The sequence below is a fragment of the Myxine glutinosa genome, chromosome 1 (genome assembly GCF_964187855.1).
Source record: "Myxine glutinosa chromosome 1, kmMyxGlut1.1, whole genome shotgun sequence".
Classification (NCBI taxonomy): Eukaryota; Metazoa; Chordata; class Myxini; order Myxiniformes; family Myxinidae; genus Myxine; species Myxine glutinosa.
In genome coordinates, this window is record NC_136261.1 from 312,357,900 (window position 1) to 312,381,659 (window position 23,760).

Sequence of the window (23,760 nt, forward strand, 5' to 3'; positions counted from 1 at the left end):
TCTCTCATTCCTCTTTTTATGATTTCTACTTATCTTCATTTTTGTGACCAACTGTTGCCCCATTGCCCAACTGTCTGTTCATACCATCCATCACTTTATTCTTTAATGGGCCTCAATTTTGTAAATAAAAAGGATACCCTTCATGATGCTATCTAGTGAGAAACAATCCTAACTCAAAGCAAATAATCAATGAGAAGGCTTTCAGTAACAAAGCCTCAATCTTTAATAAAGCCTCTTCAAGTACAGATGCAAATCATTGACTGGTAGTTCAATATCCAATGTTCAATTTTGGAGTTTGACTGCATACTTTAACTCTACCTGTCCCCATTTACCAACTGTGCCAAGGTGTCGGCACTGAAACGTGAAGTAGGAAACCTTCGTCGAGAGCTGGACCAGTCACGGCGGCGCTGCGGTGAGGTGACAGAGCGCCTCATGGATCGTAACCGCCAGCAGCAGAAGCTACAGGCCCAGTTTGATTCACTTCGACGCCGGACTTCCACTCTGAATTCCAAGAGAGATCGGGAACAAATCTCCCCGCGAGCACAGTGCCATATTGGCAACTTTGACCATCCTTTTGGTAAGAATCTACATCTGCACTTTAGTAAGGGAACACCAATTAATTTTTGAATTGCCATCATCAAGTTTGGCATTTTGTAATTTGGGCTCACTTCCATCAAATTATACTAACGGAAAAAAGGTTCCTGTGCACCATAAAAATTTTACACCAAATGATACCATCATGTACTCTAGCAATATAATGGTCAGCCAACATGTACCTCAACTTGTTTCCCAATTTACCCATGAATATCCGGAACTTGCACGTACATACTGTGCCATGCACGTGTACTGAGTCAAGTGACAATGCTACACGTGGTAGTGACAAATTGCAATGCAGCACAATTCGGTGAACCATCCCAGCTGTGAAAAACGTTTTCATTGACGTGATGCCATGCCTCTCCGAAAATGAACATCTACGTACTGTTGACATGCTTGATACAGGAATGCCGCAAAGTGTTTAGGCGTTTTGGTGTTCATCAGAACACCATCCAATCACTCTGGAGATGTTACCAATGGCACCAACAGAGACCGTCCATGTTATGGGTAACTATATGTGACGTCACGTCGGCAGGATAACCATATCCGTTGGTGCACTGAAGGAATCAGTTCCAGACAGCAAGTTTGCAACCGCAGCATCCCTGGCTTGCAACCAATCAGTGCCAGAATTTTCAGGAATCAGTTATGCTAGCAAAAAGTCCGACCACTATGACCAGCAGTATGTCCGATTTTGTCGCAATGTCATCGACTTGCGTGCCTAGCTTGGTGTAGACAACATCTGAGGTTCAGGAGACAAGATTGGGCTGCTATCCTCTTTACAGATGAGTGGAGGTTCCATCCCGACAGTTGTGATGGCTGTTGTCGTGTTTATTATTTACGGGAAGTGGAACGTTACACTGACGCATGTGTTGTGCAACGTTTGTCGTTCGGCGGTTTGGTGGTGGAAGCGTGATGGTATGGGGAGGCATCACCGCACATCACAGAATCCAGCTGGAGGTCATTAATGGCAATTTGACAGGTATTCAGTACCGTGATGAAGTGAACTCCGTCCTCACGTCCTCCCTTCCATGCAAGTTTATGGATGTCGCATCGCGCTTCAACAGGCTAACTGTGCCATGTCTCACATGTGCCATGCCATGTCACACAAGTGATCACCACCGACTTCATCGCACAACAGAACACTCCCACACTTCCCTGGCCAGCTGTGTCAGCTGATCTTCCTCCCATAAAACATGTGTGGGATGAAATGGAACGACAATTGAGCCTTCTTCAAAACCAGCCGGCGACGTTGGTCCAATTGCGGCAGGCCTTGGCACAGATCTGGAATGACATACCTCAAGCCTTCTTCAACCATCTTGTGTCCTCAGAGGTACTGTTGCCAAGCGTGTGTCAACACAAATGGTGGTCACACCAGATACTGAGCTGTTAACTGACTTTTGACCCCTCTTCGGGCCTCTGGAGACATGTCTTGCACACACGTGTTGACATTCTCATGTGTCGATGTGTTTATTTCATGTTTATCAAACACTAAATATTGATACGACCAAACAACGTGATGTATTTGTTTTTTCTCATTTTAAATAGGTGTAAATGATGCACAGGAACCTTTTCCGCTAGGATATATAAAAACGAAAAACACAGTCCGTGTGCAAAACCATGAATGAAGAGACTCATGTGACTATATGTCTCTGCATTATGTACTGTTTAAACCACAGTTGCACCAGGACCTTGTCTGTTAATTATGTGCTATTTGAACATACTTTTTAAACCTTTAGACCCAATACTGCCAATACCCCTTAGACATTTGAAGACCCTTCAACATCCTTTAGACATTTTAGACACTTTAGATGCCATTAGATATTAACATCCTTTAGACCCCTGAAGCCCCTCCATACCTCGAAGGCCCCGAAGACTCTTTAGAACCCTCTGTGATCTTTAGAACCACTAAAACCTTTAAAAACCCTTTGACACTTAAGACCCCTAAGAACTTGTAGACCCTGTTAGAACCCTTAGACCCCGTTAGAACCCTTAGACCCTGTTAAACCCCATTAGGCCCTTTATAATCCAAAGACTATTTTGAACTCTAAGATCCTGTATACCCTATAGATGTCGTTATAACCATGTATACCCTTTTGAATCCAAAGACCTTTAAGACCACTAAAACATTGGCCTCGACAATGTCTGAGGTTCAGGAGACAACATTGGACTGCTATTCTCTTTACAGATGAGTCGAGGTACCATCTTGACAGTAGTGATGGCCGTTGTCATGTTACACCCTTTAGAACCCGAAGAACATTTTGAAACCTAAGACCATTAAAAACCCTAAAACCATTTTGAACCCTAAAACCATTTTGAACCCTAAGACCATTAAGAACCCTAAGACCCTGTATACCCTATAGATGCTGTTTAAAACCTTAGACCCTAGAGACCCTTTAGAACCCAAAGACCCTTAAGATCTATGAGCCCCTGTAGAGTCTATAGACCCCGTTTGAACCTTTAGTCCCTATAAGACCATTATGGCCCTTAAGACTCTCAATACCATTTATAACCATAAGACCCTATATACCCTGTTAGAACCCTAAGATCCTATCAACCCTTTATAACCCATAGACCCCATTAGACACTTAAGAACCCCAATATCCCATGAGATCCTTTAGAACCCCCAGACTCTCTTAACCCCAGTAGACTATTTAGAACCCTAAGACTCTAAAGACCCAGCTAGACCCTTTAGAACCCTGAGACCCATCAGCCCCTTAAAACCCATTTCGACCCCGTTATACCCTTTAGAACCCTGAGATCCCTATGACTCTTTATACCCCTTTTACATTTGATGATGATGATGACTCCTTCCGAATTTATATCTTTTATACCCATTGGACCCCTTTTCAGAGCCCTAGAAACTTTAGACCCTATATGGTCTTAAGACCTTTACACCCCTAAGTCCCTTAACTCCCTTTAGACAGACCCCTTAGGCCTTAACGCCCTTTAGACCCCTTACACACTTCAGACCCTTTAGATATGTTAGACAGCTTTCGACTGCTTGGACCCTTGATCATTTCGAGCTTCAGATATTTAAACCACTTAGACCTTTTTAGACCATTTTTAGACACTTTGGATCCCTTCAACATTTACATCCTTTAAAAGTAGACTCTTTAAACCCCCTATAACCTTTAACCCTAATTACTATTGGAATGTACCCTTTAGATCCTTCGTCTTAAGGATCAAAAAGGTACATTCCAATTAAAGGAGTTTAGACCATCTAGAACCTTTTAGGTGCACACCACACAAACATCTAGTCTTCTTGCAAAACACAGATGAGTCCTTTTCAGCAAGTAATGTGCAAGCTCGACCCACCAGGGGGTGGGTACTCTGCTCGTAATGTATTACATAAAATGACGCATTATTTGACATCTCCCCTCATTCCATACTCCTCCAGATACCCTTTTGCTTCCCTTTCCTTTTGCTTCCCTTGCAAGCCTGGAGTTGGCTTAAAGGTTAGGGTGGCTAGCTTGAGATCTTAGGGTCCTGAGTTGAAGCCCCTGTCATCCCGTTGAATTAACACCAGGTGGGTTGACTCAGACTGCCATCCTTCAGAGGTCAGCAAAATGACTGGTAATGGGAATGGGGCACTGCATCAGCAGCAAGGCTGCACCCCCAGAGAATCATGCAGCCAAACAGCCACAGGCTGCGTGCGAACCACCAGCACTAGCCTCCCTTACTTTTCATGATTTTCATTTTCCTTAGTCTCACTCCTTCCCTCCTTTTTGTATATAACTTTTATTATAATACACTAGGGGGTCAACTTTGTGTGCCTGTCTCATTCGGGGCGCTGATTTATCTGCTTTGAACTTGTAAGCTTCAGGGAGACTTTCTGTTTTGCAGTCAATGGTTTTGAATTTTACCTGCCTCTTCAATGCCCCCAGGACACATTGAGATGGCCAATAAAATAATTCCTTACAAGTGTTTTATTGATACCTCCCTCCCCTCACCCCCCCCAACTGAAGATATTGTGAGCTCTTTCAAAAAGTTAATTTTTTACTGTTGTCGTATACAGTTATAGAATTCTAATGAAACAGCTTGTTTTCACTTACCATCTCAAAACTACTTCAAACAACCCATGCTGGCAGGATCAACACAAAGGCTCCTGAGGCCGTTCTCTCCAATTCCTTATTCTCCGCATCAAGTGCCTTCCAGCAACCAGGATTTTGTTCTGAATCCCGTGGTCCTTGGCTGTCCATCAAATCATGCCCAAAACCTGAACTACTTTCCAAAATTCTAGACAGACCATCATGCTTTCTAGGTCTGTATACTATTTATTACACCTTGAGTTATACTTGTCTTCTGTATCGGATACCTTTGTTTTTGCCATGTTGGTGCCATTTTAAAATAAAAAAAAATTTTTTTTTTCACATACAGTACATACGTGAAGGCAGTTTATGCATACAACCTGCATTATTGATTTTGTTTTCTGTTAATAATTTCTCGTGTTTATGCTTTTTATTTATAAAATCTCTAGCTTCTACCCTGTCGTTGGTTGCTGGTCTATGATGCTGACAGGTTCAGCACATTTAAGATTTCATGTATTTTGAACGCGCTACATGTTCACTTATTTTGCAGCCTTGTATCACGTAATGTTGGAGTGTAATTTTCAAATGGATCCTTTGTTTTTGTGAATACCTCATTTATACATATATTTGCAGCAATATTATTGCTGATATACTGTCAGTCCTGAAGGTCAAAAATTCAAATTATACTAATATTGTTTTGCAAAGCAAAATAATCTCTTGAAACAATAGTTTGTTTTTATGTTTAATTTGAGTTTTATTTTAAAGTTTTTTTTATTTATTGAGACTTTACTTAGTGATGCTCAGTTATGAAGGAAGACAGTCATTATATCTATCTATAATTCCAGTAATCTCTGTATGTCTGTATGTCTGTGACCGCTGTTTCTCGACAACCACGGGTCCGATATACTTTAAACTTGCCAGGTATATTGCTGGGGACCCGAGGATGTGCCTTTTCAAGGTTTCATATTAATCGGAGAAGTAGTTACCGAGCTATGTCCAAAAAACGATTCAACCAATCAGAGAGCAGCGAGCTATCACGTGTGCCGAACGTGGCGAACAGACTCTGCCTCGGACGGCACATTTGAGAGCGTATTCATTTATTTGACGTTGGCAAACTATGTTGCCGCTATGTTGGCGTTAAACTATGTTTTAAAACTAATTAAAACTAATTTGCGATTCTTTCGCTTTCCTGCGCATTTGTGCACGCTATGGCGATTTCTTTACCAAACTCCGCAAGCCGTTTGCTTTGGACCAAACCATTTCATGTAAATAGAGGGGGGGGGGGGGGGGGGGGGTGGATTGTCACCGTACTCGCAAGCCGTTCGCTTTGGACCAAACCATTTCATGTAAATAGAGGGGGGGGATATAATTTTAGATATAGATATAGTACGGGCATGCCCTAGTATATAAAACACAGTTTGTGTGTGTGTAATGTTACCAATAGACTCCTAAACGGAGAGGCTCACGTGCTTGATATTTGGCATAGATATGGCCATTGAGCCTGGGAAGGACCTGGCCTACCTAAAAATATTTGACGAGATCCATATTTTTTATTCATATTTACCTCAGCGCATTTCAGCGAGGAATATTATACACGGAATCTGAGCCGGTGGCAGAGCAGCGCGCCTCAGAGCGATCACGTGATGTTCCAGCCTTGCCGCCATAATCTCACAGTTACGCGTTCGCACGTAATTAAGAGCGAAAAGCGATTGGGTTTTTTCAGATTTTAGCGAGGAACATTGCCATTCACACCGCATAGGTTTTTTTTTCTTTCATCTTTAGATCCATATTTTTAGCCATAACGTAGCGAACGTAGCGTAACATAGCGAGGAATATTATGCACGGAATCTGAGCCGGTGGCAGAGCAGCGCGCTGATTCGCTCAGAGCGATCACGTGATGTTCCATCCTTGCCGCCATAATCTCACAGTTACGCGTTCGCACATAATTCAGAGCGAAAAGCGATTGCTTTTTTTCACATTTCAGCGAGGAACATTGCCATTCACACCACATAGGTTTTTTTTTTCTTTCATCTTTAGATCCATATTTTTAGCCATAACATAGCGAATGTAGCGTAACGTAGCATTAGCATAACGTAGCGTAGCGTAGCGATCCTCGCTCAGGATCTTCGTCAGGTTCGCAAGCGAGTTAGCCAAAACGTAAAAGTGAAAATACAGTCATCCCTCGCTATATCGCGGTTCACTTTTCGCGGCTTCGGTACATCGCGGGTTTTTCTCGCTAGTATATGTAAAATTATATCGCGGATTTTTCGCTATATCGTGGGATTTTGCGGTATAAATGTATTTTTATATACTATTATTTTAAATATTTTTGTGGTAAAATAAGCATTTTCTAGCCTAAAAAATTAAAAAACGTAAAAAAATAAGAAAAATACAGTAATTAAAACATATTACAAGAAATAAAATACTGTACATAATGTACAGTAGAAGAGTAGACAAAGAGACAAAGAGTCGTGCGTATGGAAAACGCAGATGCGGCAGCTTCCACTTGCGCTAGTTACCCACGTAATGGGTAACTGTAATGCTCTTTCTGGCTGTGCAGTACATTCATCATCGTCATCACCTTCATCGTCATCAGTACTGCACAGCTAATTCATCATCATCTTCATCACGCAAGTTGTAGTATTGAAGAGCCGGGGCTCTTGCTTGATACGGACGAAATGACGGGCAAGCCACAAACTCGTCCGAGAAGATATTTATTCTCAAAACCAACTCGGGAACACTGAAAAGTGAAAAGCCCGTTTATCGGGCTGCATTATAAAGCACAACCAGAAACCGAAACCGAAAGCCACGCCTCTCAAGCGTGGCGTGCTTCGGCGGTCACGTGATCAACAGGTGTAGCTGATTATACCCGCACGCGCGGCTCGCTTTGGCTGTCACGTGACCAGCCACTCTGGCACTGGGGATCCCCGCCGGTAACGTCACCGGCTGGAGCAAGGACATTCTGATGCTGGTCTTGCTTGGGGGACCCATGGGTCGCTACAGTATCTTCAATGGTGAGTACCCATTAGAATTTTATATGTTGTTAAAATTACGTATGTTTAAGAGTGTAAAAAGTGTTTAAGAGTATAGGAAGTGGTTATAAGAGTATGGGAAAGGTTAATAAGAGTGTGAGAAAGGTTAATAAGAGTGTGGGAAAGGTTAATAAGAGTGTGGGGAGGGTCATAAAGCTTTAAAATATATATAAATAATAAAATAAAAATATGGTCGCTACTTCGCGGATTTTCGTCTATCGCGGGGGGTTCTGGAACGTAACCCCCGCGATAAACGAGGGATCACTGTATATCGAATGCTGTTTTGATGCTTTTACATTGCTGTTTTGATGCTTTTTCACTGCTGTTCTGATGCTTTTTCACTGCTGTTTTGATGCTTTTTCACAGCTGTTCTGATGCTTTTTTGCCGTTTTTTAAAATATAAAAATCTCATTTCAAAAAAAAAAAATCCAAATAAATCTCACAATGATGACATATAATTCACAGAAAACGTTGAAGCAACCGCGTAATATTGCGGTGATGTTTAACTCTGAGTGAGAATAGTTCTAAATTTTAAAAACTTTCATCTGATATTTGTGATTTATTTCAAACAAACTGTATTTCCCATCGACACGGCCATGTATTCCTATTAACGTTATGTAAAGTACATAAATTGTGTGGATTACATCATTTGTGGATGTGATCAATTGCCAGTAACCATCTATATCCCTCCCCTCCCACAGTTTATGTGGAAAATATAAAAATTAAGTTTTTATTAAGTCACACAATCCCTCACATAAAATTAAGTCACATAAAATTAAGTCCCTCCCCCTCCTCTTCCCCCTCCCCCTTCCCCTCCCCCCTCACCCTACCCTTCCCCCCTCCCCTTCCCCTCCATTCCCCCTCCACTCTACCCTCTCCCCTTCCCCCCTCCCTCTCCCCTTTCCCCTCCCCTCCCCTCGCCTCCCCTCCCCTACCCTCCTCTTCCCCTCCCCTCCCCCTCCCCTCCCTCTCCCTTTCCCCCTACCCCTCCCTTTCCCCCTACCCCTTCCTTTCCCCCCTACCCCTTCCCCTTCCCCTCCACCTCCCCCTCCCCCTCCCCCCGCCCCATCCCCCTCCTCCTCCCCCTCCCCCTTCCCCCTCCTCCTCCCCCTCCCTTCCCCCTCCCTTCTCCCTCCACCCTACCCTCTCCCCTTGCCCCCTCCCCCTCCCCCTCCCTTTCCCCCCTCCCCCTCCCCCTCCCCTCTCCCCTCCCCTTCCCCCCCTTCCCCCCTCTCCTCCCTTCCCCCCCCTTCCCCCCTCTCCTCCCCTCCCCCTCCCCATCCCCCCTCTTCTCCCCTCCCCCCCCTCTCCTCCCCTCCCCCCCGTTCCCCTCCCCTCCCCTTCCCCCTCCCCTTCCCCTCCCCCGCCCGGCAATGCCGGGCACTTCTGCTCGTACTCCATATTTATGAAGGGACGGCACGGAAATAACAAAATAGGCTTCTGATATTAAGGGCCAAATGGACCAAGCTGTAATGTATATACTTACTCACTAACCCCTCCAATAACTCTGTTTGCGTATTCCTCTCCACAACCACCTAATTTTTGTGTGGTTAGACCACCCACCCAATGACGACTTTTGATGCATCACTCTTTCCTCTAACATGGATTGACACATAATTACCCATCCCAACTCTGTTTCTCATCATGCCCAGTGCCGTATATTAACAGAGTCTGGCCAGCCTTTGATCTGCTCAACGACCGCCGTGATTGGTCGAGCCCGCGTCACGTGGTTTACAGGCGCCATTTTGCATACCACCTCAGCCGAGCAGCTTTCCCGCTGCACCCATTCCGTGCCATTGCTTCGTATCGTTGCATATTTCATTTGAGTAATATTTCAATAAAATCAACCAATATGGTGTGTTGTGCCGCTTGGGGATGTTCTGTTAGACCAGGACAAGGTCGTATAATGCACAGATTTCCTCGAGACAAGGAACGAAGTGCTATTTGGGCGGTTAAAATACGCCGAGTTGGATGGAATCCATCACCTTACTCATATTTATGTTCGGTAAGTGAAATCGCTTAATATATATTGGTTTCAAATCAAAAGTGACATGACACGTGTGTATTAGGTCTCTGGTGAGCTTACCATTTATTTAGTCAACCATATATATATTGTAACGGTTTTGAGAAGTGTAACGGTTTTTTTGAGAAGTGTAACAATTTTGGAGGAAGTGTAACGAATGTGAAAACGTTACAATGTGAACGTTACAAAAGTATGGTAAACACCCTGGTAATGTAAATAATGGTCGCAGCCGTCCTCCTAGTTAATTCCATGAAACTTACACGCAGGTCACGATATATCTTTTTAAATAGTGTATTTCCTTATTCCATGTAGGCTAAATATGTGTTTCCCACTAGATTGACTTTGCATTGTATCAAACAAAATAAGAGTAGGCCCTTGCAATTTCCCCAAACATCTCCGCTCTCCAAAGTTCCTTTCAAAAGGGTGCGAGTTGTGTTCAATCCCGCAAGCCGCCATTGCCCATGTGCTAATCTCGGGGAAGAAAGGCGTGTCTCCACCTCGTCATAGAGGGGAGGAGTGAGCCAGAGGGTCGCATGGCCAATCAGCACCGCGGTGAGCGACCCGGTAGGCGTGCCCTCGCAGCCGGCGGCTTGATTCCGCCCCGAGTTATAAAAGCAACTGTAAGGGACTGCTTTATCAGATGACTTGAGAGATGACCTGGGAGATGAGCGAAGAGGCGGCACCAAGAGGAGCGGTGAGATGCGAAACGCTCCAAGCCAATGAGGAGAGGTACTCGGCAAGGAAACCAGCTTTGGAGAGACGCGCTGAAAGGAGGGAGACGGCTCCACCAGAAGAAGAGGAGCAGGTGTGCCGAACCAGCGCGTGACGTCTACCGCAGCGGATACGCGACGGAGGGTTTTCCCGCCAAAAACCGCGAGGAATTGAGAGCTGCTGCCTCCGACCTTGCCTCCCTCTCAAGCAATCCACCTCAAGCCCTACCTGCCTGCAATATCCCCTGTGTAAGTGTGAACGTCCTGTCCTACTCGTTGTCTTGGGATTAAGTAAATTGAATAGAATAAGCTAACGATGCACTGTGTGACTGTTTTTTCCATCCATTGCTTGTAAATAATTTTGGTCGCTCTTTCTTTTTGCTTGTGTGTGTATAATAAATCTGTTCTTCCTCCGTACTCTGTCTTTTTCTCTTTTCCTTCTCTTTCGGTCGCTTTAGAGGTTTCCCGATTGAATATCTGTGGGGCGATCTGGTCAACGTCGGGTGGAATCGGGCTAATCGGGGAGTAACTGTTCGGACGCGGTAATACACCACCGCTCGGTCAATATAACATCTAAAACCGCGTCTGCAACAATTGGTTGTCAGGAGTTGGATTCGGACCTGGGACTAAATTTGTTAGGCCCAAATTTTGGAACACCAATTGTACTATTAGAGTAACAATTGGTGTCGAGGAGTGAGATCGGACCCGAAGCGCGCTTAACGCGCTCAAAATTACAAGCTGCCGAAATTTATTTTGTTTTATAAAACCCGAATTTTGAGATCGCGCCATGGACAATCAAGGCGATCGGATGTCGGTGGGGGAGATAGACGGGTTAGGGGTAACCCAGGACTTAGGGGAAGAAAGGGAGGAGGAGAGCAATGAGGAGGCGGTTGAGGGGGTATCAGACGCACAAAATGGCGCCCTCGCGCACGAGGTTACGGGCGTGCAAAATGGCGCCTCGCACATGGCCACGCCGCCCGCGACCGTAGCAGCGCCGCTGGTGGATTCGAACCTTTTCTTCCTGCAAATGAGGGCCCTTATGGGACAAATGGGAGACCAAATTGGAGGTTTGAAAAACAGTATGGAGGCTCAGGGTGAGCGATTGGAAGCAAAAATGGGGGTAATGGGAAACCAAATGGGGGTAATGAGGGACGAAGCGAGGGGTACCGGTGAGAAGTTAGACAATAATTTTGAGGGATTAGACAACGGGATAAAAGAGGTGAAAAATGGGTTAATGGGGTTAGAAAATAGGATGGAGGACAAAGTGCGGGAAATAGGGGAACAATCTGCCAGGGAAATCAAACGAATGGGAGAGCAGATAGAGGAGGTAAAAATCGGGGTAGAAACCAAACTGGATGCTCAGAGGGATGAATTGGAACAGATGAGGGTGGCATCTACAAAAGAAAGGGAGGAGATGAAGGAGGAGATACGACGAGGTGTGGGTGAGGAGGTCTCGGGGCTACGCGAGGAGGTAAAGCGAGGTGAGAAGCGTATGGAGAAAGAAGTGAGGAATAATACGGCTAGGTTACAGGGGGGAATAGAAGATCTGACGAAGGGAGTAGAACAGCTGACAGAGGGACAGACGGAGTTAGTGGAGCAGGTTCAAAGGAACACTGCGGTACTAGGAGGGTTAAAGGCGACACAAAAAGAAATTAAAAACGAATTAATAGCGACACAGAGGCAATGTCAGATGGTACGTGAGGAACTGACAATGAGGGTGGACGAGGTGACAGAGATAATGGAGACAAAGGACCGGCAGGTGAGGATGCACATAGAGACGGTCACGGTAGCCTTAGAGGACAAACTTGAGGAGACGCACCGAGAAATAAAAGAGGTTAAACAAAAATTAGAGGAAGTGGAAGAAGAGGTGAGTGAAATTAAGAAGAGACGGACAGAAACTAAGAGAGAAATCCAGGAGGAGGTAATGGAATATGTGCAAGGTCGGTGCTCAACTCATGATGTGATGCTCACCAACCAAATAAAGAGTTTGCAGGTGGCAAAGGAGGTGCGACGACGAGGTACGGAGGTGAGTGGCAATGTATATGATGTGAGGAAAGCTTCAGTCGGCTTGGGGATTGGTTTGGATCCGGGTGTTCGTGAGAGGCCGTTGGTGAAGTGTGCGACAGGTCTGGTGTGCGAAAAAAGAGGTGTGCGAGAATGTCCGACCATGGGGTGTGTGAGGAAAAAGTGCACGCCGAGGAGTGAGTGTGCCGGCAAGAGTGAGTTGGTCGAAGCGCGTGTGCGAGGGGGTACATGGAAGCGCGGTGTGGTGAGTGTTACAGAGGAAGTAACGAAAGAGTGTGCGCCAGAGGATGTGCGAGAAAGGTGTGTAACGGACAGGTGCATGAGGAAAGAGTGTGCTGTCGAGAGTAAGGGTGAGTGCGCTGTCAAGAATGGAGGTGAAAGTAGTGAGAGTGACACGGAGCGTGAGTTGGTTGTGACAGGTGAGCGAGGATGTACACCTGGAATGGAAGGATGCACACCTGGAATGGTAGAGCGTGTGTGGGAATGCACACTTGCGTTGGTCGTGAGGCACGTGATTGGGTGTGCGAGTAAGAGCACACCTGTGGTGGTCACAGAGGAGGTGACCGAGGAGGGGGCGCGAAGAGGTGTGTTGGTGAGGTGTGCGAGCGACGAATGTGTGCCAAGGTGTTCGGTGGTCAGGTGTGTGACCAAGGCTGGGAGTGGAACGAGTGTACCTGGGTGTGTAAGAGAAGGTACGACGAGGAGCATGGAAACAGCTGGAGGTATGAGCAAGAAAGGGGTAGCGTATGCTTGTAAGAATCCAGGTGAAGCATCGACGGTAACCGGGTTAGAGGTTAGAACGACTTATAGCCGAAGCGGGCCCTCAGTGCGCGTCGGGCAGCTTCGCGTGCCGCGAGGACCAGCGGGGATCTGAACCACGGCGGTTTCGAAAGAACCGCCGTACGCGATCCACGCTGTGCCTCGCTTGGAACGGCCGCGTCCGGGCTCCACTAGGCGGAGCGGGCAGCCCGATAGGAAGGGTCGCCATGGCGACCACTTTCTATTGAGACGTGCCGGCAGGTCGAGATCGGGACATTGGATGGCTCCACGCCGAGGTGGTGCGTGGGATCTCGGCCCGGGTAAGCCCCCGTCCCTGCCCCGAATGCGGGACGTATCCAGCCGCTGGCACAAAACGACCCGCGTTCATTGCTCGGCTGTACGAAGCCGGGCTGTAGACGTGAATTGGCGCACCGAGAGGATGTAATAAGTAGACGGGTGATGAGGATAGTGTTTTGGCCCCGAAATTAGAAGAAAAAAAAAGCAAAATTTGATGACGGTATGGTGATTAGCAGTAAATGGCAAATTGTTGATTTGTTGGAATTTGGACGAACAAAATTTATAGTGAGAGACCCCCCGATGTGGTGGGATGGGCAATCCACCATCCCTCACACCAAGGTGGGGCAAATGCGCTATAGCTTATGGGGTGTATGGCAGTAAAAACTAGCCCGGGTGGGTTAGGTTATATTGTGTGTAGGGATCTAGCGAAGATGACATTAGGTGACGTTAAGGTTAGTTAGTGACAAGGATACCTGTAGTGGGGACGCAGGTAGATTAGTGTGGATGGTAATGACGAGGGTGCGCAATAGTTTAAAGGGACGACTGGGAAGCGCAAGTTTGAGAGGGAGTAGTTAGCTGAGATGATGCCGTGTGTTTGAAGATTGAACAGGTGTGATTGAACAGGTGTGATTGCACAGGTGTGCAACTGAACAGGTGTGTGGAGCAGTGTATGAGGGAGTAGTGGTGATTGCGTGTTGTGTTGACCAAATGGTCCAGGAAGAAAGGAGGGTGCAGGTGGCACCAGGTGTGAGTGCACAGGTGTGCAACAACAGGTATGGAGAATGGTTGTGTGGAATAAATGGTAGTGTGGAATATCTGGAGTATTGGAATGGATGGTCGTGGAGTGAGTATGGTGGAAATTGTGGAGTGGAGTGGATGGTGCGAAGGTGTGAATGGGGGAAGAGTGGACCCCCATCATGGATACCCGGGGCGGGTAGAGTAAGCGTTAGGTAGAGGGTACAGGTAAATTGTGGTTGGATATTGGCATCTGTGGTGCGGGTGAAAGAATGGTCTTTGGATGGGTGCATTAGTGTTGTGGAAATGGCTGGGCGTGTAGCATGTCAGTGTGTGTAGTTGGTTTGGGCACTCCACCACTGTGAGGATGTCGGCCAGGTGAGGCCGCAGGTGGGCTCTGGGAGCCGGTAGTAGTTGTTGTGGATGGGGCCCGAGGATCCGGAGGACGGACCCGGGTAGCCCAGTGCCAGAGGGCACCAAGGGGTGACAGAGCCAGGAGAGGGCCTTCCCCAGTTAGTTAGGTTAGGGTGAGGAGCTAGGTAAGCTCGGGTGGCAACTGCAGTGGTGGAGGTGTGCAGGTGGGTAGACCTGCTGGGAGAGCTACACGTCGCAGCCCAGAAATTGTGCGAGGCACCGGGAGATGAATCGGGGGAGTGAGACCCCAAGTTGAGAAGCACCACAGTTTGGTCAATGGGAATTGGTTTTTAGAACCCATAGTGTAAGTTGGCCAATGGATTGGCAGGGAGAGACCCCGGGTAGTGTAAAGTGTGTTAAAGTCATTTAGAGGATAGTTAGGAAGAAGGATCTCCTCGCACCATCTGCATCCACTCACAGGTGTGATTGAACAGGTGTGATTGCACAGGTGTGCAACTGAACAGGTGTGTGGAGCAGTGTATGAGGGAGTAGTGGTGATTGCGTGTTGTGTTGACCAAATGGTCCAGGAAGAAAGGAGGGTGCAGGTGGCACCAGGTGTGAGTGCACAGGTGTGCAACAACAGGTATGGAGAATGGTTGTGTGGAATAAATGGTAGTGTGGAATATCTGGAGTATTGGAATGGATGGTCGTGGAGTGAGTATGGTGGAAATTGTGGAGTGGAGTGGATGGTGCGAAGGTGTGAATGGGGGAAGAGTGGACCCCCATCACGGATACCCGGGGCGGGACAGGTACTCCGCACCATGCCATGTTTAATTATTTTTTACTGTGCAAATGTTTGGATTGTGAGACGCATCATGACGTGGGTGTGACATTGTGCTTTGATGTTCCATCTCTGCCTCCTTATGAGGATTGATGATGAATTTGGTGATGGCAAATTTTGAAGTAGAGGGATTGTGGCGACGAATTTGGTATAGGGGAAATAAGGGGAAGACGTGACGGTAGCGACGGATTGGTAATGTGTAGGTTTTTGTAAATATGGGGTAAGGGCAAGGGTAGTGTAGGTGACAGGGGGGTGACGTACGGTAGGGACGAGCTTTCTCACTTCGCCCTCCGTACGCATTTCGCCTTGCATTGCCTTATTGACGTGTACCCTTGTGACCTTACCCCTCGCTCAATTGTCTTTCTTTTGTCTCCCACATGACCTGTGCGCCATTGGGTGCCGAGGGGAGCGTGCGTGAGGTGGCCATTGTGCACCCGAGATTCCCAGAACCAGCATGCATTGCGTTGATGTACCACTTTATGGACCGCTGTTCTGCGGCCAAGTACCACTTGATGGACCCCAGGTTCTGGGGCAGGGCACCTCTGTTGGAGACCGGACATAGTGGCCAGGGAATCTTGCTTGCGGACCTCGGTAAGGTGGCACCTATGCCAAACAGGTGGACCACCCTTAGTTGGCCCCTGGGGCCCTAAATAAAAACGAACACAAGTTGTGCTTTTTATTATGTCCAAATAGGCCGCATGAAGCCAGAAGACGTCGGGAAGAACATCGGCCCAGCAGAGAAAGTGAAGACCACCACCAGTTGTTTTGTTGTGTTTATTAAGAACCATGGTGACTGCGCACCGAGTGGTGCTTTTGGTGCTTTGTGGTGCTTTTGGTGCTTTGGTGGTATTGGTACTGGTGCATCGATGCAATGCGTGCTGTCTCCTCCCTCCCAACAGGAATTTCTTTTTATTGTTCCCTAAGAGAAAAAAACAAAACAAAACACAGGTCCTGGGTTGCGTTGTAAATAAGAAATCACGTCATTGTAAATAATGCTCCCCACCGTAAATGTATAGTTTGAGAATAATTCCGTAATTCGGTTAGCTGTGGGCTTGAGTCTGTTAGACAGGGTGCAATGCAATAGGGGGACATACTTATTTGTGTTTTAAGATTGTCACACTCAGGGTCAGGTTAATTGTAGAGGGAATTACACCTACGTGTCACACTAAGTTAAAGTTTAGTAGGCCCGAGCACGGGCCTGAAGAAAGGAGGGTGCAGTGTAACGGTTTTGAGAAGTGTAACGGTTTTTTTGAGAAGTGTAACAATTTTGGAGGAAGTGTAACGAATGTGAAAACGTTACAATGTGAACGTTACAAAAGTATGGTAAACACCCTGGTAATGTAAATAATGGTCGCAGCCGTCCTCCTAGTTAATTCCATGAAACTTACACGCAGGTCACGATATATCTTTTTAAATAGTGTATTTCCTTATTCCATGTAGGCTAAATATGTGTTTCCCACTAGATTGACTTTGCATTGTATCAAACAAAATAAGAGTAGGCCCTTGCAATTTCCCCAAACATCTCCGCTCTCCAAAGTTCCTTTCAAAAGGGTGCGAGTTGTGTTCAATCCCGCAAGCCGCCATTGCCCATGTGCTAATCTCGGGGAAGAAAGGCGTGTCTCCACCTCGTCATAGAGGGGAGGAGTGAGCCAGAGGGTCGCATGGCCAATCAGCACCGCGGTGAGCGACCCGGTAGGCGTGCCCTCGCAGCCGGCGGCTTGATTCCGCCCCGAGTTATAAAAGCAACTGTAAGGGACTGCTTTATCAGATGACTTGAGAGATGACCTGGGAGATGAGCGAAGAGGCGGCACCAAGAGGAGCAGTGAGATGCGAAACGCTCCAAGCCAAAGAGGAGAGGTACTCGGCAAGGAAACCAGCTTTGGAGAGACGCGCTGAAAGGATGGAGACGGCTCCACCAGAAGAAGAGGAGCAGGTGTGCCGAACCAGCGCGTGACGTCTACCGCAGCGGATACGCGACGGAGGGTTTTCCCGCCAAAAACCGCGAGGAATTGAGAGCTGCTGCCTCCGACCTTGCCTCCCTCTCAAGCAATCCACCTCAAGCCCTACCTGCCTGCAATATCCCCTGTGTAAGTGTGAACGTCCTGTCCTACTCGTTGTCTTGGGATTAAGTAAATTGAATAGAATAAGCTAACGATGCACTGTGTGACTGTTTTTTCCATCCATTGCTTGTAAATAATTTTGGTCGCTCTTTCTTTTTGCTTGTGTGTGTATAATAAATCTGTTCTTCCTCCGTACTCTGTCTTTTTCTCTTTTCCTTCTCTTTCGGTCGCTTTAGAGGTTTCCCGATTGAATATCTGTGGGGCGATCTGGTCAACGTCGGGTGGAATCGGGCTAATCGGGGAGTAACTGTTCGGACACGGTAATACACCACCGCTCGGTCAATATAACATCTAAAACCGCGTCTGCAACAATATATTATACATATTCCCTGTAACATTTTTCGTGTACATGTGCAGTGTATAGAGTATATATATATATATATAAGGGATTATGTATAATAACTGAAAATCAGGTATTATACATAATCCCTTATTATACATATACTGTGTAACATGCACTGTTTACATATGCTTATATATCAGGAAATACTTGTTTATGACGCAATATTTGTCACTGTTTGTGTCAGTTTCCTGAGTAAAGTGTTCTTTGAAAACGTAACGTTTTTTGGGGGAAAATAATACTGTTTCCAAATATTATATTGCCAAAAAAAGCAGTTAATTTGGATTGTTTCAATAGATAGGACTCTGCACAACGTTGTGGGTGTAGGTTGATATGGAGCCCAAGCAAACAGCCGTAAAACGCAACGTAAAGTTACGACCGGAGAGCATGGCAGCAAAAGTATGGCAATGCGAGCGCTTGTCAAGAAATTGAAATAGGATATATGTATATACACGTACACATTTGATATATATATATATATATATATATATATATATATATATATTTTATCTAAATATATCACCAAGGTTATAATGTTTAATGGCGGATTTCTTCAAGAATAACAAATAAACAATGTACCTCTGAGTCTGTTTACTTTTTTTATTGCTGATTATGGTGCGAGTCAAGTTATAACAACATTTGTGAACCCAAGCTAATGAATAAAATAATAGACATTGTACTTTCGTAGCATTATGGGAATATTGTATGTTACGTTTCCAGATAATAGATGAAAACTAGCATACAAGCTCCATTTTATCAAATTACAATTTCATGCCAAGAGAAATAAAATTTATCAGTATGCTGTATGTGTATCAGTATGCTGTACAGGCAAACAATTCATGTGAATAAATGACGCCGCTTGCAGATTTTATTATTCCAATAACAAACAACATGTCACTTCAACTTGAATTAGTTGTTCCTCATTAAATCTGCGACCAAACAGTAATAACATCGATTCCCTCGTCACAGAACTGCAGGATTGCCACAGCTGACATACATCTCGCAGTGCCAGCGCGCGAAGTTAGGTATGCAACATGGCGCCAGTATTTCAGTTGGCCAGACTCTCAATAGACACGGCACTGATCATGCCCATTTCAACTGGTACCGTGCCAGCTAGCTGAGTGTTTGCTCAGCACCAACCAGCCATGGCATGGCAGGAAAGGCCTCCTCTGACTCTGGGAGTTTAACCCAATCTGTAAACTTTCAAACCCAGATTTATACTACTGCAACATCCTCCATCTGGTAATGATTAGTAATGACGAACTTTCCATCAAATCTCTCTTTTTCCTCTTCTGCCGAGGGTAACTTCCATTCATTCCGGTGTGTGCCACAAAAGGGTTGTTGTTGTTGTTGTTGTTGTTGTTGTTGTTGTTGCAGCAAAAGGGTCGCAAAAAGTGTGTCCATCCTGAGGCAAACCAGAAAACCTCATCTTACAAGTCTCGTGGCCAAACTCTCCAATCAGTCTCCTTGCTCTAAGTCATGGTGCTTGATCAAATCTTTCTCTAGTGTATGCTCCCCCTCCAACAGCATCTCTGTAGACTTAGCCCAAGATAAGACCGAATGTATCAACTCTGTTTGATAACTCGTGAACCAATAATGGGATTGGTTGCGTATAAGAGATTTGGAGGCAAAGACAGAGTGACCACTATATTCGTCATGGGTGTGTGTCTGTGTGTCTGTCTGTCCGCAGCATAAATACCCGATGATATCATCCGATCTTGATGAAACTTGGGTGGGAGGTTGATATCATGATCTAGTTTTGTCCTGCCTGGAGTGGGCGTATTGCGCCCATTGTGGGCGGAGCCATGTCCGAAAAAGATGTCTTTTTAGGGGGTAATCGAGTTCAAGCTACATCTTCTCCGAGGGAGTTGGGGGAATCTGACAGGAGTTTCGGTATTTGGTTAGGCCAATGTCATGTATCTAGCCCCACGGAGCTCGATTTTTCATTTTCGCCCCAAGGTCAAGGTCACAAGGTCACGAAATTTAGAAAAGTCGATTTTTGATGGTTTTATTACATTGTTTGCTTCCTGATAGGGTGAAATGTCGTACATGATCTTATATTATCACATACATCATGAAATACAAGTTTTCCAACAAATTTCAGAATCTTCGACCTTTGACCTTTGAAGGTCACAAAGGTCAAATTTTCAAAGTTGTCGGAATCGAACCGAATTTTCGGTATTGTAGCTAACTAACCTCATAACTGATTATACATTATTTTCTATCTCATTTCAAGGTCAGTAACCTTGGTTTTGGCATTTCCAGGCCAGCACCACACACAATTACGTGCAGCTGGCTCTTAAAGGCCTGCGCACACAGCGCATTGGGGCCCTTTGTAAATAGGCATGTACACCGCTTGTCGGGGGCCAGCACCTGCCACGTGGGCCCCCGACCCCCCAGTCTGGGCCTGTTTCGGTTATAGTCCGTCCTTTGTCATTGAATACTGCTCGCTCGTGAACCATCGTCGTCTCCTGTCTTGTATCTCATTATATTCATTCATTCATTCTCATTCATTATATCAGTGCATCATTATCTTACCATGCCATACCCACTGTCTACTGGACTCTGTGTCCTCACCCAAGGTAGAGAAAGTTCTGTCTAGCCTTGACCCTGCTTCAATGATGGGCTGAGATGCCTCAGGGCCCATGTTCTCAAGTCCTGCGCTCCTGTGCTAGCTTCCCCTCTATCTGCCCTATTCAGTCTATCCTACTTTGACCACCTCCCTTCTGCATGAAAGTCAGCAACCATCACACCCATCCACAGCAATGATGCAAAAGCAGACCCTACCAACTATAAGCCAGGATATACACTACATGGCCAAAAGTATGTGGATACCCAAAGATCACACCCGTATATCCTCGTCGAACATCTCATTCCAAAATCATGGGCATTAACATGGAGTTGGTCCCTCCCCTTTGCTGCTATAACAGCCTCCACTCGTCTGGGAAGGCTTTCCACAAGATGTTGGAACATTGCTGAGGAGATTTACTCCATTCAGCCGCAAAAGCATAAGTGAGGTCGGGCATTGATGTTGGATGATTAGGCCTGGCTCACAGTCGGCGTTTCAATTCATCCCAAAGGTGTTCGATGGGGTTGAGGTCAGTGCTCTGTTCAGGCCAGTCAAGTTCTTACACACCGATCTCGACAAGCCATTTCTGTTTGGACTTCGCTTTGTGCATGGGGACATTGTTATGCTGAAACAGGAAAGGGCCTTCCCCATACTGTTGCCACAAAGTTGGAAGCACACAATCGTCTAGAATGTCATTGTATGCTGTAGCGTTAAGATTTACCTTCACTGGAACTAAGGGGCCCAGTCCGAACCATGAAAAACAGCCCCAGACCATTATTCCTCCTCCACCAAACTTTACAGTTGGCACTATGCATTCGGGCAGGTAGCGGTCTCCTGGAATCCGCCAAACCCAGATTTGTCCATCAGACTGCCGGATGGTGAAGCGTGATTCATCACTCCAGAGAACGTGTTTCTACTGCTCCAGAGTCTCATGGTGGCGAGCCTTACACCATTCCAGCAGATGCTTGGCATTGCGCATGGTTATCTTAGGCTTGTGTGCGGCTGCTCGGCCATGGAAACCCATTTCATGAAGCTCCTGACGAACAGTTGTTGTGCTGACGTTGCTTTGAGAGGCAGTTTGGAACTCGGTAGTGAGTGTTACAACCGAGGACAGACGATTTTTACGTGCTTCAGCACTAGGCGGTCCCGTTCTGTGAGCTTGTGTGGCCTACCACTTCGCGGCTGAGCTGTTGTTGCTCCTCGACGTTTCCATTTCATAATAACAGCACTTACAGATGACGGGAGCAGCTCTAGCAGGGCAGAAATTTGATGAACTGACTTGTTGGAAAGGTGGCATCCTATGACGGTGCCACTTTGAAAGTCACTGAACTCATCAGTACAGCCCATTCTACTTCCAATGTTTGTCTATGGAGATGGCATGGCTGTGTGCTTGATTATATACTGTATACCTGTCAGCAATGGGTGTGGCTGAAACAGCCAAATCCACGAATTATAATGGGTGTCCGCATACTTTTGGCCATGTAGTGTGTATGTATGTGTATATATATATATATATATATATATATATATATATATATATATATTGTAACGGTTTTGAGAAGTGTAACGGTTTTTTTTTAGAAGTGTAACAATTTTGGAGGAAGTGTAACGAATGTAAAAAGTATGGTTTTGTTATGTGTAACATCCTCGTAATGTAAATAATGGTCGCAGCCGTCCTCCTAGTTAATTCCATGAAACTTACACGCAGGCCACGATATATCTTTTTAAATAGTTTATTTCCTTATTCTATGTAGGTTAAATATGTGTTTCCCACTAGATTGACTCTGCATTGTATCAGACGAAATAAGCGTAGGCCCTTTCAATTCCCCAATCATCTCCGCTCTCCAAGGTTCCTTTCAAAAACGGTGCGAGTGGTGTTCAATCCCGCAAGCCGCCATTGCCCATGTGCTAATCTCGGAGAAGAAAGGCGTGTCTCCACCTCGTCATAGAGGGGAGGAGTGAGCCAGAGGGTCGCATGGCCAATCAGCACGGCGGTGAGCGACCCGGTAGGCGTGCCCTCGCAGCCGGCGGCTTGATTCCGCCCCGAGTTATAAAAGCGACTGGAAGGGACTGCTTCACCAGATGACCTGGGAGATGAGCGAAGAGGCGACACCAAGAGGAGCGGTGAGATGCGAAACGCTCCAAGCCAAAGAGGAGAGGTACTCGGAAAGGAAACCAGCTTTGGAGAGACGCGCTGAAAGGAGGGAGACGGCTCCACCAGAAGGAGAGGAGCAGGTGTGCCCGAGCCAGCGCGTGACGTCTACAGCATCGGCAGCGGATACGCGACGAAGGGTTTTCCCGCCAAAAACCGCGAGGAATTGAGAGCTGCTGCCTCCGACCCTGCCTCCCTCTCCAGCAATCCACCTCAAGCCCTACCTGCCTGCAATATCCCCCGTGTAAGTGTGAACGTCGTCTGTCCTACTCGTTGTCTTGGGGTTAAGTAAAATGAATAGTTTAAGCTAACGATGCACTGTGTGACTGCTTCTTCCATCTATTGCTGTAAATAATTTTGGTCGCTCTTTCTTTTTGCTTGTGTGTGTATAATAATTCTGTTCTTCCTCCGTACTCTGTCTTCTTCTCTTTTCCTTCTCTTTCGGTCGCTTTAGAGGTTTCCCGATTGAATATCTGCGGTGCGATCTGGTCAACGTCGGGTGGAATCGGGTTCTAATCGGGGAGTAACTGTTCGGTCGCGTTTGGACCATCCGCTCGGCCCATCATAACATCTAAAACCGCGTCTGTAACAATATATATATATATATATATATATATATATATATATATATATATATATATATATATATATATATATATATATATATATATATATACAGTATATATATATATATATATATATATATATATATATATATATATATATATATATATATATACAGACTTGGGATTTAATATGGAATATTTTTTTGGTGGGGGTGAACTTACTTTTCAAGATGACTTAGAACTAAATGTTCATTGGAATTATGTTGAAATTATTCGAGATTTTGTTAATGTGACCTCTAAAAGAAACAAAAACCACATTTGACATTTCGAAGCAAATAAATTGATCCTTGAAAGTGATGTATACTGTTATCGAACTCAATTCACGGACAGTACTGTGTTAAACTTCTGTACGTTTTCCAGAAGTATCTCTTTATTTTGCACATTAGCCAAATTTTTTTTCAACAAAAACAAAAGCTAAATTATGACTGGGATTACAGACAGTAAAATTACATTCAGCATTCCATTACACCATTACACCTTACACCATTACAGTTCAGTACTTCTTGTAACCCCCACGAGCATTCAGGAGAGCACGTACACGTCGAGGCATGCTGT

General features: G+C 45.7%; 1 protein-coding gene across 2 annotated transcripts in view; it reads left to right on the forward strand.

Moving 5' to 3' along the window:
* CCNB1IP1 (cyclin B1 interacting protein 1) overlaps nucleotides 1-23,760 on the forward strand; it is a 160,474-nt gene that overhangs the window by 108,636 nt on the left and 28,078 nt on the right. Inside the window, exons 4-5 of one of the 2 annotated variants that reach the window (XM_068136437.2) lie at nucleotides 346-577; nucleotides 4,683-5,350. In XM_068136437.2, the coding sequence (XP_067992538.2) occupies nucleotides 346-577; nucleotides 4,683-4,834 (384 nt within the window). In that variant the 3' untranslated portion in view covers nucleotides 4,835-5,350. Of the gene's footprint in view, nucleotides 1-345; nucleotides 578-4,682; nucleotides 5,351-23,760 lie in introns of those variants that run through there. The other variant, XM_068136431.2, reaches the window with a different exon arrangement.